We start from the raw sequence: 15,165 nt of genomic DNA on the forward strand, positions 1-15,165 counted from the left end.
TAAGAATCGAGAGGAATATGAAGAAAATGTATTTGGATTGTATGAAATTGACCTATGCAAAATGGACATTCTATATGGCTTAAATCCAAGATAGGTAGTGAATTGAAAATCTTGATCATGTTAGATTACATAAACGAGCTATTAGAGATAATAAAACTTAAAAGTATAATTCTCCGTGGCAAATAGATCATCTTGTAACCTATCATGATTAAATATTCAATTTTACCCTCTTATTCAAATATAAGTCATAAACCATAAATCGAAAGATTTAATTTATTACTAAAATGATACAAGCATGGAAAGTCATGTTTTACTTTGTTAAAAGTTAATTGTCTTTTTTATTAAGAAGTGTATAAGAACTCTCTCTCTCTCTCTCTCTCTCTTTTTATTTTTTTTTTATTTTTTGGCTCTTCTAAACGATGATGGAATTAATGTTTACAAAAGTTCTTTAAAAGGTATAAGACATTTTATTCCACAATAAATAAATTATTTTTAGTATTGCTTCATATAGTCATAGGATATGAAGAAAACTTAAAAGAACAAAGTTTAGTCTTAAGATGATACATGTGTGTCCCTTTTTTGGATGAGATTAAAATTAATCTGAGACATGAGTAATTTATAGCATCCTCAAATAACTGAATTTAAAATATTTTTAATGTAATGTTCATTCTTTCTTACAGTTCTTGAAAGTTTTATGTTTCCCTGATCCTTAGGACTCAATATCTTATGTTCCAACGGTTGGATTTGAGCATATCATATGTCTTTGAAAAGGTCTACATGTCTGCATAACATATAAAAAATTTGGATCATCTAACGATTGAATTAACAGATGATTAATTTTCATTAAAATCACTCTAGTTTGCGACGTTCTGATGAGTGTCATTTATGGCACTCATTTGATCTCTTTTAGGATGATTTTAATTCCATTTTGTAGCTCTTTTCCTTAGTTTTGCTCTTTATTTCGTTAGTTCGTGCTTTTCCTAGTTAGTTTTCTTGTTTTGTGCATTTCTTTGTTTATTCGTTCTTTTTCCCTTTTATTTGTTTGTTTTAGTTTGTTTTTAGGTTAAGGTCGTGTTTCCAAGATTCCTGAGCCTTCCTCTTACATTTCTCATCTAGTTGGATGCTTCGTGTTCGATTTTGAAGCTTAAAGTTTGAAGGAACGCAAGGAGCAAGTAAAGAGATCGGTGCACGTATGCGGTGGGGGCGTCATCTTTGCCACCAAAATATTCATTTCAAGACTGCCTACCTTGGTGTTAATCATCATCACCTAGACGAGCGCACGACGTTGAGCTAGGACAAGGAAGAGGATGTGTGAGCTGCCGAAAGGTGCGGGCGCGCATGACCAGGTTGCGGCCACGCACCTGGGTGGTGCGACCCTTCTCAGCCCAGCAGGCCACGCACCAAATGTGCGGGCTGCTTTGGCCAAGGCTGCTGCTAGCATGCCTCGCATTAATGTGCGGGCTACTAGCTGCTGCTTGCTAGCGTGCCTCGCATATTTGTGCGGGCTACTAGGCGAGGCATGCTAGCATGCTTCGCACATTGGTGCGGGCTCCTATCTGCGGCTTTCTAGCACGCCGCGCACTTGCTGCGGGCCACTAGCTGGCCTTGCTAGCCAAGGTGCACCTGCATGCATTGCTATCCACCTTGCTAGGCCATATGCCCCTAGCACTCGGTTTGCTCGGGGCATTCCAAGCTCGAATTTCCGACGTCTAAATATTAATTACTCGGGCGACTCATTAATTCCTTCCGAATTAATTTTTCGCGTTAGTTTGTTAGTTGCTTGGGTGTGACCCGAAAGGTTTAGTCAAGATTAAGCTGTAATATTAATTTTACATTAATATTACTGATCGTAAGCGGCCTCCACCCAAGCATTCAGATCACTTGACCTCACTGAATAATTAGCTTTCTAATAATTCCGAACCCTTTATCAAAATAATACACTTGTTCGAAGGACACTATTCGTTTCAGGTGAAAGGATAGGTTAGGTTTTTGGGTTAAGGGAAGTGGAAACGAAAGGGAAGGGGCAAGTTTCAGTGATGTGAAAAGGGAGGGGGCGCCGATTTTGGAGGTGTACAAAGGGAGGGAGTCCATTTAGGGAGTTGAGTTAGGGATTGAAGGGGAATGATATCTTGGCGGCGTTGTGAAGGGTGATTGTGGTTTTCTGAGGTGGCATTAGTTGGGGGCCGATTCCCGATGTAAGGGATAGTTCAGCAGCGGGTGCAAGGAGGCTGGGAGGAGGTGGTTCGTGGGTTGGCTGGGAAGGTGGCTGGTGGTTTAAAATTTTTTAATTTTTTTCTTTTTTTTTTTACTTTTCTTTTTATTTTTTGTTTAATTTATTTTTGGACCAATCACGTGTTGACACGTGTTAAGTAACCTGGAATCACATGTTGTTGACTTTTGTTGGCTGGTTTGGGTTTGAAGAAAGAAAACGGAAGTAAAAGTTATGATTATTGCAAAATAATCAAAAGTTGGGATTATTTAAAGTAAATTGGCCAAAGTTGGGATTACTAAACTGTATTTTTTTTCCTTTATTATTCCATTTGCTCCTTAGAAACTTTACATGCCATGGTACATTTCCTTACTTAATCTCTACTATAATGATTAGTACATTAGTTTGAGATGAAGATTATTGTTGGTGCTGCAAAACCACCATTACTATTATGAATGATAGAAAGTTATTGACTTTTTTTCTTTTGAAAAGCGAATATATTTCTAGATAAAATTAAATATTGCATATGGTCATATACACACTATTTGATGGTATTTTGAGTGATTAGAAGTCCAAGAGATGCTTCAACCATTTGTTCTTGTATTATTTACTTTATCTAAAAGCTTGAAACTTTACAACCTTAGTTGACACAATTACGAAATCAGTGTATTTTTTGTTGTATAGTGATCAATGTATCTGAAATGCTTCTTGTCTTGGTCATCCTAGTTTTGAGCTGTTACTAATCTCTTTGTAACTTGCGAGTTTGAATCAAAATGGAAAACTAATTCCACGAAACTATTTCGGGGGTAGGGGAAGGGAGGGGGAGGTTTTGTGGGTTGGGTTAAGGAAGGGGGCGTATTATAGGGTGGGGGAAGGGAGTGGGGGGGGTCGGTTGGTGTTTTCCGATGGAAGGGGAAAAGCAGGAAGGGTGGGAGCTGGGTTTTCGGCATGGGAAGGGGAAGGGTGGGGGTGTTTTCCAATGGGAGAAGAGGGAGAGGAGGGATGGGAAGCGGTTCCAGCGTTTTTTTTTTTTGTTAACTAATAAAATTGCCACATGTGGCATTTAAGAAAAAAAAAAGTAACCTTTAAATTAGGTTATTGATTATTTTCCCTATGAAAAGAAAACGCCCTCCGAAAGTTGGGATTATTTATAATGACCCAAAGTTGGGATTGATAAAAGAAAATTTTCCTATAATATTTTCATAATGCAACCTGAAGGCTATGATGCTACAAAAGTGTTTGGAGGGTAATGAAACTGAAGAAATGTAAAAATGATGTCCTAGTATCTACCTTTCTACCTACCTCGAGGAAAAAAATAAACAAAAAAAAACCTAAAAACAATTTGGAAAAATACACTTTAAAAATCCCAACTTTAACCAGTTTACTGTAAATAATCCCAACTTTTGATTATTCCGCAATAATCCCAACTTTAACCTATGTTTTCCTTCTCCAGTCCCAGTTACCGGCGACTTAGAGAAAGGATTATTTTTTTTGTAAAAAAAATGTATTTGCCAGAGGTCACTCGTTTATTGGTTCAAATTTTTTTTTTAATAAACTTTATTTTTTAAAAAAAAGGAATTAAAAAAAAAATCAATCAAAGCCCAAGCCTGCTACCTGCCATGGCCACCACAAGTAGCCATGATATCCCTAGCCTAACCCTATTTTGACGCCTATTTCAGGCGCCCACCACCAATTTTCGGTGATCACCACCAATCCCCGGCGACTTCCTTCCCTCCACCGTACCCCAAAACCAACCCCCACCCCAACCTAGCCTCTAAACAACTTTCGTTGGGAGTTTGGGACTGATTTTGAAGATGGGTGAAGGGATAGGGTAGGGTTCTGGATTAGGGAAAAGGAAGGGGGGCCGGTTTCGATTGTGTGGGAAGGGAGGGGGGCCTATTTCGGCGGTGTACGAAGGAAGGAAGTCCATTTAGGGGGTTGACTAGGGATCGAGGATTAGGGAATTATAACTTGGCGGCCTTGTGAAGGGCGATGGTGGTTTTCCAAGGTGGCATTGGGTTGGGGGGCGATTCCCAATGTAAGGGATGGTTCGACGGGGAAAATTGGTGGCGGAGGGCTGGGAGGAGGTGGTTTGTGGGTTGGCTGGGAAGGTTGCTGGTGGTTTAGACTTTTTTTTTTTCTTTTTTTTCCTTTTTTTTTAATTTTTCTTTTTATTTTATTTTGACCAATCATGTGTTGACACGTGTTAAGTAACCTGAAATCACATGTTGTTGACCGGTTTGGAATTGAAGAAAGAAACGCAGGTAAAATTTGGGATTATTGCAGAATAATCGAAATCTGGGATTATTTAAAGTAAGTTGGCCAAAGTTGGGATTATTAAACTATATTTTTCCAAAGAATTAATACACTTCTTAGAAGACAATTGAAGGGCTTTGTTTAAGACCTGTAACATTGTACAAAGTAACGAAAAGACTGTTTTCCCAGCCTAGGAAAAACAATGCTTGTATAAGTGGAGAAAAAAAATCAGTCCCACAATGTAAAATAAAACAGAATGTCCCTAGTGTGCACACCCCTCACTAATACCTTGGAGGATGGACACTAGGGACATTCTCCTTTATTTTCTGACCATTAAGGATTACGCGCGACCCTTTGTAATGTAGGTGGTGACAGGGACTAGTCCCGGTTTACTGGCGTTCTCTTTCCCTTTCTTAACCAAAGTAATAAAGTTTTATGTGGCAACTTGATATTGGTTTAGTATTATAATATCTACGTAGTTGTACTATGTATAAAATGTTTTCGAACTAAAATTATTTATTTTATGGGATGGATCAGAGTTGGAATTACTCAGTTTATCTGATTTTGGGAGTTTGTCTCTCTTTTCTTATTTCTGATTTATTTTGCAAGTTGGTAAGAGGGTACTCGATAACGTGTGAGAAGACCATAGATCGATGGAATTGAATAACCACGTAGCTATGAAAATTTAGTTTACTTCCGAACTTATTTATTTTCCTTCTGATTACTTTTTTTGAAATTTTGTTTTTTTTTTTTTATTTTTGCCACCACTTAAACTACTTAGTTTATTAAATTGTATTTTTGTTTTGCTATGCATTTATTTTCTACGAAAAAATAAGTGTAGCAATAACACTCCCAAGGTTTGATGGTTGGGTTTAAAAGTTAAAAAGGTTACTCTTATTGTTTTAAAAGACTTATAATTTGGGGGTGTTACAACTTGTAATTTTGATCCTACCCAAAAACATAGAAGGCTTCCTTTGTGTTAATCAAAGAGTTAAAACTATAATATTACAAACAAAATTGGATATAACCGCTACTTCAAATGCAGTTTTACCTTAAACAATGAAAAAAAATTGCATTTTTTTACAACTGACTATATTTGATAGGAAAATTTGTGAAAAAAACCTTTTAAAAGCACTATTTCGCGAAATAAAACCTTTAAAAGCTTTATCGTAAAAGAAACCTAATTGTAAAATTATTTTGAAGATAACTAAGTACCTATAATTCACTTAATTAGCATGTAATTTCTTCTAATTACCCTCTAAATCTTACTTGACCAATAATTAAACTAGTGAGTAGCCCCGGCGCTAGGTTGCGACTACTGTAGACGTCCAATCGAGAAATTTTTTTTAGAGGCTTTTCAAAACTGAAATCATCATTGTCAAACCAAAATTGAGTTATTATGTGAGTATCTTTTTTTTTATTTTTTTATTTTTAAATTGAACCTTGTAGTTTGCAATTATATAAAGTTTTTACTTACTCCCTCCGTTTCTTTTTACTCGCAACAAAGAGGGGAAGAGCAGACTCCAAGGCAAAAGCTTTTAAGGGGATAGGTTAAGGGGGAGGGGGCATGTAATTAGGAGAGTTAAAAAGGGAGGGAAAAAGAGTGGTCCATTTTACTAGTGGAGGGCATGTGACTTTTTTTATTTTTTTCTCTCTCCTTTCCCTCTCTTTTTTTACTTTTTGGCTGACAGTAATTTGAAGGCTACTCTTTTAGCCTCCAAATTTTGTTTTCCCTCCAAACTTTTCATGAAAATTTAAAAAACCATTCAAATCAAATTCAAACTTTTCAAATCTACAATTTTTAAGTACCAAAAGCTCCTTATAAAAAGGAGCAACCTGTTTTCATTCACCACCTTCATTCACATTCATTTAACAACGGATGGGGGGGGGTGGGAATTCGAATTCTACACATAATTCAGAGATTACAGACCATAAACAAAAGTTTAACTGTTTGAAAATTACAAAAAAAAAAGTTAGAAGATGTTCAAGATCATATCATTGACTGCCACACATAACCATTAACACTAAAACTAGGTTTTTGTTTTTTTTTTTATTTTTATAATGGTTAGGTGTCTTTTGTCAAATAGAATAGGTAGGCAGTCATGACTAGTTAGTGAATATGGAATAGGGCTTATGTACACTCTACCATTTTTTAGGCAAATGAAGTGAAAGAATTAATATAATTTTAAGTTGTGCATTTATGGCAGGGTAATTGTGTCTAAGTTCCATCAGATGGGAATGGTTTAACCATATTAGATACCATTAAAAGGCACCTCAACAACATCCTTTAAAAAAAATGTTGGAGCATCCTCACATAATGGGCTCAAGTCATAAGAGTCCCTTCATCATTTAGAATTCCATACAACTATGATGCAAGTTAGGTGGGGGGACTCAATGCATCAATACTACAACCAATAAAAGGGACTCCCTAAAAGTTGTACACAAGGCAACAGTGGGGACTCAAAGGCAACAACACAAACACACATCAAACCAGAGTATGGAAAGGGCTATACCAAAAGTGTTATGGTCATCATCCATACATCACAACACCTCCAAGTTGCATGACTATAGACTCAAATCAACAAGCAACCAACACAAATCCAACCCATCAACAACAATTCATACCAACCAGCAGTGAGGGACTCAGAATTACCATAATTAATTCAAAACAGAGAACAAGCAGAATCATAACAACAAACATCAACAACATCATCCAACATGCTCAATATCATTAAAAAGGGCTCAAATATTACAAGCATAAGTCATTAATTAGAACAACCAAGAGTAAAACTTCAACCAGCCTAATAAAAACAACCAACAACCACAAATTTAGCCAACAAAACCACAACAACCAACAGCAACAACTTTAGCCAACAACATCAAACTCATAAAGAGAAACACAAGCATAACTCATTAAAAGGGACTCAAATCTAAGCAAAATCAAGCAATTAAGGTTTTAGTAATAGTTATGCTGAAAGATCAGAGATATGGGGGGAAGTCATGAGGGTATTTGTCCCTCAGATAGGCCAAGTAGTAGGGATCCCAATCGCTGTAGTCCTCCCTCCAGACAGATCAACCCCTTTCTTTCCACAAGGAGAACCACCATTGCATGAAGCCTTCTCAGGTGTCTCCTTCTTCTCCGAATTAGCACATGTAGGGATCCCCTTCAAGACATCATTAGCATCAATAACTTCTCCACCAGTAGCAGGGAGATCTACAACCACCGACACCGGAACATCAACAGTCTGCGTCAGATCTGCTTCCACAGCCTCCTTCTCGTCGTCGCTGGATATATACTACACCAATTTAGCCCTGATTTTCCATCCAGAGTACCTGAAAAACGACGCAGAGCAACAACGAACTGGTTTCACGATTCCAGTTCCTCGTTGAGGGCGATAACGAGTGAAAGTGGACTCCCTATCTTTCTTAGGACGAACTATAGGGACTCCTTCTTTGTTTTTTTGGGACTCATTTCTCAGAAATTGCAATGAAATTGAAGTTAGGGTTTCACAAAGAAGATGGAAGAGAGAGAACATAGAACGAAGATGACACAGAAAGAAGGAAAATGGAGTAGATCTTTATGAAGTTCATCTGGTGAAATCTCCAAAGGAGAGTCTGGGCACCATAGTCGAGGACAATTGAATGAAGATCATTCAATTGTGGTAGTTGAGGAGTTAGATGATTTCTAACAAAATCAGATGGGGGTGGGTAATTTTTGGTGGGAATGGTTATATTAGATTAGATTGAGTGAATTAGATTAACAGTTATATAAGTAGAGTTTAGGGAAAATTAAAAGAGGTTAAAAAAAGTAAGGGTAAAATTGTCATTTTACCATTAAAAACCTACCATAAAAGGAAAGAAAATAGTTGTTGCAAGTAATGTGTAACGACTATTTATGATATTTGTTGCGAGTAAAAAGAAACGGAGGGAGTATTAATAATATAGTTGATGTGAGCTTAGATGGTTAAATAGTCATCTTTGATATAAAAGGTTGAGGGTTCAAATCTTCGTATGTTTATGTTTTTATATGAAATAATGTTGGTTTCTTGAGTAACGTGGCATAATGAGTGATGATGATGTGGTGTCATGAGATGTAGGAAAGGTGACGTGATGCAATAAAAAAGGGACTACGTGACACATTGACGTTTTTATAAACGACTTTCATATATTAAGTATAGATTAATGTATAAAATAAAAAAAATAACCAAAAACCACCAGCTAGCCACCCCCTCCCCCACTAATCTGTCGCCTAGAACCCCCACCTTTGTAATATTAAAGGGTTTTTTTTTGACAATTTTTTTATTTAATTATTGAAGAGTTGACAAATTTTGTTTATTTTGTTTATCAATGTGAGAAGCTTGGAATCTCTAAAAAAACTAGCCTATCTCTCCCCTCTCCTCTTTCTAAAACCCTCGCCTTCATCAATGAATTTTTGAGGGGCTTTCATTGGGTTTTACCGATGGAAAACCCCAATCGTTGTTTTTGTTTGCTTTTTCTCTTATTTTAGGTTTATAATAACTCTTCCACTTCTAGGAATATTATTTCTCCCTCGAAAGACAAGGTTTTTCTTCTTCTTTAAGAGGATTTGGCTCCTTCGAAAGACTGGGTTTTTCTTCTCTCTTTTGAGGGAGGATTTGCTTTATTATTTCATGGATTGCTATAGAGTTATTTCATGGGTAAAATTTTGTGCGGGATCAAAAAAGAGGTTAATATTTCGATTACAATATAATGAAAAAATTTTCTGTACGGCTACAACAGATTAATAGATGGCATAGCCCTCATCGCCAATCAAGGCTATAAATCACAGCAATATGAAAGAGAGTATGAAGAATGTCTGATTTGCAACTACGATCGTAGCTTTGCTTACGGAATTTATTTGATTCAATTATTATTACTCCCTCAGTGTTTTTTTAGGTGTTACACTTTCCATTTGCAGTCTTGTTTTATTAAGTGTTACACTTCCTTTTTTGGCAAAAATCTACATTAAAATATTATATCTCTCTCCTCTTATGGTCCCAATTCAAACCCACTACTACTTTTATATTAAATATTTCCTCTCACATTCATTACTTTAAACTATTAACCCCACTATCTTTCTTTTACAATTTTTTAATACTCCAACTACCCCACACTACTAGAAAAAAGACTTATGGCAACAGCAATAATTCGTTACCATATATCTTATTAATGTTGCCATATGCCTATAGCAACGGATTATAAACCGTTACCAATAGGTGCCGTTGCTAAAACTCTTTGGCAACAACTTTCATGCATTAGGCAACAGTTATTGTAAACTGTTGCTGTAAATAACTATGGCAGCGCTTTTCTTAGGTAGCACTTTTTAACTTATGCTAACACTTATTTAACAACTTTAGGCAACATTTTCAAAGTTAAAGCAAGAATTTTCGCTAATTTAAAGCAACACTTATTAGCTTGATACTAGTTGATGTTTAAAATTAAGGCAACACTTTATTTTGTTTATGGCAACGCTTCCAATTGAAACTAAGGCGACACTTTTAAACATGTTAATGGCAACGCTTTTAATTGGCATTAAAACAATAGATTATATACTGCATATAATAATAAATTGCTTAAATAGCGTATAATCGATTAGTACAAGTTCTCCATAAAAATTTATACGTAGTTAATTCAAATCAATTCTAAATGATAAGCTAAATATTTGTTACAAACAACAAAAACATTTAATCTAAATATTTCATACATTAATCTAATAAAAATTCCAAAACCAAAATTTAAAAAAAAAAAAACCAATCTAATATTTTTGCTCAAATTCCAATAGATGTTTGATGGAGCACTTGATACTTGGATATAAATAATCTCCTGCAAAACAATAATAATAATAATAATAATAATAATAATAATAATAATAATAATAATAATAAGACTCTTATATTCAATTACAAAAAATAAATATCAAATGAATTATTTATGGAAAATTATTATCAAAACAATAGAAATTACTATTGTAGTGAGTAAATAATGAAAAAAAAAAAATTCATCTAAAAAAGGCAAGATTGAGGTACCGTAGCAACATCACAAGAGTATAAGGAAGTAACATCAAAGGATCATAAATTCATATAATCATAGATACTACAATATCAAAATACTAGCACAATTTCGCTAACCTAGGATCATAAATTTTGATGACTATCTTCGAGAAGAGGAAAGAGATTGAGTTTTTAATCGTATAATTAACTAAGCAAATTGCGAGTAAGCACATATTTACAACACAAAGATCAAGTTTCTTGATTATCCATTATACCATATAAAGTAGTACTTGAACAATATTAAATAAATATGTAAATCACTAGCATGTATATATGAGCTTCTTAACACCCTGCAAATTCCAAGGCCTTTTTTAGCATATGCACACACATAAAAATACATAATTCAAACCACCTAAGTATGATCTTTGGTCTGTCATCCAACTCAGCAAGCAAAGGTATTTTAAGTTAACTAGTATAGATTCCCAACAATCACGCTACTTATCTCTAGTTTGTTTACTTTATTTAGAACTTCAATAATGTAATACACCATTTCAAATTCTTCAATCACATGTAACAATGTAAAAAATGAAAAAGAGAAAAGGAATGTAACATGTAAAATGGAATAACATACCTGTTCATACTCTTAAATAATATAGTTTATGGATCATTTGTAGTTGTTGAAACGATAGCTTTTGCAATAATTTCCGGAGTCAAGCTAGGATCTTTTTGGCGTAGTTGTGCAAGTGCTGATATTACTGCATCAAGAGTTATATTTCCTTACTGATTTTCAATATCCATGCGTATCTCTTGTAGTTTTAAGGTCTCAGATTCAAGCTCCTTTGTTTTCCTCTCTATTTCAGCTTCTTGTGCAGCAACTTGTGCAGCATGAACTTCTTTTTCCTTGGCAAATTCTTCAATTTCAGCATTTATATCCTTTTGAACATCAGCAGTTACAGCACTTTTGACAGACTCCATGACCTCTTCTGGTAGAATCAAAGAGGTACCAGGTCCTTTATCTTTTCGCTTCTTACGATTGGCACCAAGGCCTTGTAATAATTCTGTACCTCGACGTGCATTTCCCATAACTTCATCAAATGGATCCTTAACAGATTCACCACTCTGATCATCTTGAGAAGCTTCCAATTCCCTCATTGCTTGCTATAACAATTATTAAAAATTATAGGTGACAAAGTATACGATAAATTTATTCATTAAATAAATTAATAGGAATAATATAGTATTTACTATCTTTTGTTGTGTATCATCATAAGGTCGATCATAAGTTCTTCCCTCCTTTCTTCGTCGAGTCTCTTCAAACATTCTTCTTTTTGATGGTGCCACACCATCTTTTCGTAGCTAATAAATAAACAAAAATAAATATATAAACAACATAGAATCCATGAAGTAAAAAAATCGTAATATATGTGGAATGTATTTCGCACCAACTGCTCATGTTTCATGGCAAAGGAAACAGGACCATTTGTATGTATGTTGTCTTGTTCACGTCGATTTTCAGAATTCTGCAAACTGGTTTTCTACATAAAATAAAAACGGATAAGTATAAAAGTCAAGAAAAATTTAGAGAGTTCCTAATTGTTCAATTATACCTTTGCTATTGTTGTTCCCCAATAAGCTAAAAGTGTTTTGTAATGAGCTTCAGGCACTCTTTCAGGAGGATGCTTTAATCTCTCTTCATAGGTGTCATACATATAATAATGATCCCTTTTGAGGCGACATTTGAATCCTCTCCAAGATTGATCAAGAGTCTCCATTACCCAATCCTTAGCTTCAACTGGAAGGATGTACTTGCTCTAAAATAAAAGGTTAGGTTTATGTTATAAAATACAGTATTGAAACACATATAAAAGTAAACTTATGTTATACACTCAAAACATTACAAATGAGAGAAAAGAACACTTACATTCACAAATTCCCAAATTTTCTCCTTATTTGGAACTTTTTTCCAATTTGTGTATGTCAAAGGAGCCCAATTGTAATCATGAGCAATAGTTCCTAAGAATCTAGTTAGCTCTTTCCTTTCCTTTTCAGGCCCGATAGGTTGTCCTTTGTCATTACAGTAGATAGTTACGCGATCTTCCCATTTGCGAGCATGGACATCAAACAAATTTGTAAGACCTCGCCCTTTCTTCTTAGGAACTTTTATCCAAGTAAAAACAGAATAATTAATTCATAAGAAATTTGAAGATAAAAATAAAGATTACAATCACAACTTTATTAATGCAATTACATGACATAGAAAAGTTATTTAAGTCAATTAAATTGCCTAAAATTATGTGCCGGTCAAACTGTAACACTTAACAAAACACGGAGGGGCTATGTATTTATGAGATCTAAATCTCTTTGTAAATATCCTAAACTTTATTTATAAATCAATTTTATTTCAAAAAAATATGAGAAACTTGGGATTTCTGAAAACACACAAACACTACTACTTTGGCACGTGATGTCAATAGGGCGGGGCGGGGCGGATGCTGGCCTTCCCATCCCCATCCCCATCCCCGCGGCGGGTCTAATCTTCATATATCCCCATCCCCGCCCCGACGAGTACAAGTGGTGCATCATTGCTCAAAAGGCTAAGTTCTCTTGGGATCCTTCGATGGCAAAAATGGTAAAGAAAGGATGGCAGCAAAAATGTTCTAGACGCCTGTCTAATGTGGTGAGCAAGATGTTCACAACAAAAGGTTATCATGCTAAATGGTGTCACCTAAGCATTAGGAAACGACTTGCAGCAATCAGAGCAACTGATACCTTCAAAAAGAAGTCTGCCAAATATTCGTTAAATAGAAAGAGGCCTGGGAAAGAAATGCCAATCAATTGCCAAGGATCTAAATCAACCGAACAAATTGAGATTGAATTGGTATGTCATTTATCGAATGATTTATAACTTGATATTTTAATTTTATTAGTAATATTGATTTCTCGTTAGGTTAATTTGAGAAACCAATGATTTGATATGCAGATTAGGGACTTGGATAGAATAAAAGTGAATCATTAGTTATACACAGAAGGATTGTGATCCCTAAATTAGTAGTAGTGTATTGATTCTATCAATTGTTGGTATGAATGATCTGATTAGCGGTAAATAATGGATCCGTCTTTTTTTTCCTTACTTATCCAAATCATTCGTCAGTCTATTTGGGAATGTTGAATATTTCATGAGGTAGTCACAAAGGGCTGCTGTTGCGGCGGTGCTGTGGCGGTAGTGCTGCTGCTCTGCTTCGGCAGTGTTGTTGTTGCTGTGCTGCGGCAGTAGTGCTGCTGCTCTGTTGCGGCAGTGCTGGTGCTGTGCTGCAGCAGTGTTGTTGCTGCTGCGGTGCTGTGGCAGTGCTGCTGTAGTGCTGTGGTAGTGCTGCAATGCTGCTGCTACAATGTTGTGGCTGCTGCTGAAGTGTTGTAGCCGCTGTCGTTGCTGCAGTGCTGCGGCAATAGTTAACTAATTCATCGAGTAGGTTGTTTCTGCTGCAAATTGAGTAGTTATGTTTCTTGACACCAGTAGGAGAAACAACTACAAGGTGTGCCTACTGCAGCCGAGTTGTATTACAAATGTCATGTTAAAGAGAATAAAGGTTTTGTTGATGAGACGGCACAAAAAGTTTGGGTAAGTATTTAAGTTTGTAATATAATGTAATTATGCTTGAGTAGAACATAAGAGAATACTCATATTAACCTCATTTGTTTAATTATTTTATAGGATAATTTTCAGAACAAGAAAGCCTCTAATTTGGAGAGTGAAGATCCTAAAACGGAGGACGAGCTACTTTTGGAAGCCTTAGGTGGATGGAAAAATGGAAGAATATATGGTCTCGGAAGTGCTATTGACAATAATTATGTGAAACCAAGGAATGAACCTAGTTCGAAGGCCCGAAATGAGTTGGTGACTAATTTGCAAAACCATGTTCAATTACTCAATACGAAAAATGTAGAACAAGCAAAAGAACTTGAAGAGACAAAGGCAATTCTTGTTGAAGCTACTACAAAGCTAAATGAAGCGACATAAAAGCTGAATGAAACAGCGGCTGCTATGAAGGCTATTCAAGAACAAGTTCAATTCCTAACCCAAAATGCAGTTCTTCGCTAAATTATAGATTTTCATTATCTACAAACTATTTTTCTAAGTAGTTAAACAAACATATACTTGGTTTTTTTTTAGCATTGCCTATTTGAGCTATATTATCTGATCTTTTAGTTTAGCCTTTGATGTACAAGTATTTTAAAGATATAATTTTTGTTTTATTGGCTTTGGATTTTAATTTTAATATAATATTTGTTATTTACTTTAATTGTTGTACCAAAATAGAAAATTTAAATAATAATAACAATAATAATAATAATAAAATAATTAAATATATTATAATTATTATTATTTATTATTATTTGTTGCTAGATTTGGAAACCAATTAGATAGTTGGTAGCTAATATCGTTGTAATAATTAGCAACCAAATGAACTAAAGGGATATTTTTGTTGCCATTTTCAGGAACCAATATCAACAATTTGTTGCCATTACTAGCAACCATTATTTATATTGTGTCGTCATTGTTAGCAACCAACATTATAAATCCGTTACCAATGTAAGCAACAATAGTTAGATATTTGTTGCCAGTGTTAGCAACCAATATCACAAATCCGTTACCAAGAGTAGCAACAATACTTAGAAAATTGATGCCAGAGT

The 15,165-nt window shown here is 35.1% G+C and overlaps 1 protein-coding gene across 1 annotated transcript; it reads right to left on the bottom strand.

Annotated features, from left to right (window-relative positions):
• Positions 1-11,250: 11,250 nt before the first annotated feature.
• On the bottom strand, positions 11,251-12,728 carry LOC145610600 (uncharacterized). The gene is made up of 6 exons (XM_081665910.1): positions 12,722-12,728; positions 12,395-12,630; positions 12,081-12,284; positions 11,916-12,008; positions 11,719-11,829; positions 11,251-11,631 (listed from the first exon to the last, which is right to left on the bottom strand). The coding sequence occupies exons 1-6, from the start codon at positions 12,726-12,728 to the stop codon at positions 11,251-11,253; spliced, it is 1,032 nt and encodes a 343-aa protein (XP_081522036.1).
• Positions 12,729-15,165: the final 2,437 nt, after the last annotated feature.

The sequence above is a fragment of the Chenopodium album genome, chromosome 24 (assembly GCF_948465745.1).
Source record: "Chenopodium album chromosome 24, dcCheAlbu1.1, whole genome shotgun sequence".
Classification (NCBI taxonomy): Eukaryota; Viridiplantae; Streptophyta; class Magnoliopsida; order Caryophyllales; family Amaranthaceae; genus Chenopodium; species Chenopodium album.

What these genes read in the sequence shown, in the direction of transcription:
- LOC145610600 (XM_081665910.1), bottom strand. An exon ending in AAATTTGGGAATTTGTGAAT is followed by an intron (nt 12,285 to 12,394) that starts GTAAGTGTTCTT and finishes CTTTTATTTTAG; the next exon opens with AGCAAGTACATCCTTCCAGT. An exon ending in CCATGAAACATGAGCAGTTG is followed by an intron (nt 11,830 to 11,915) that starts GTGCGAAATACA and finishes TTTATTTATTAG; the next exon opens with CTACGAAAAGATGGTGTGGC.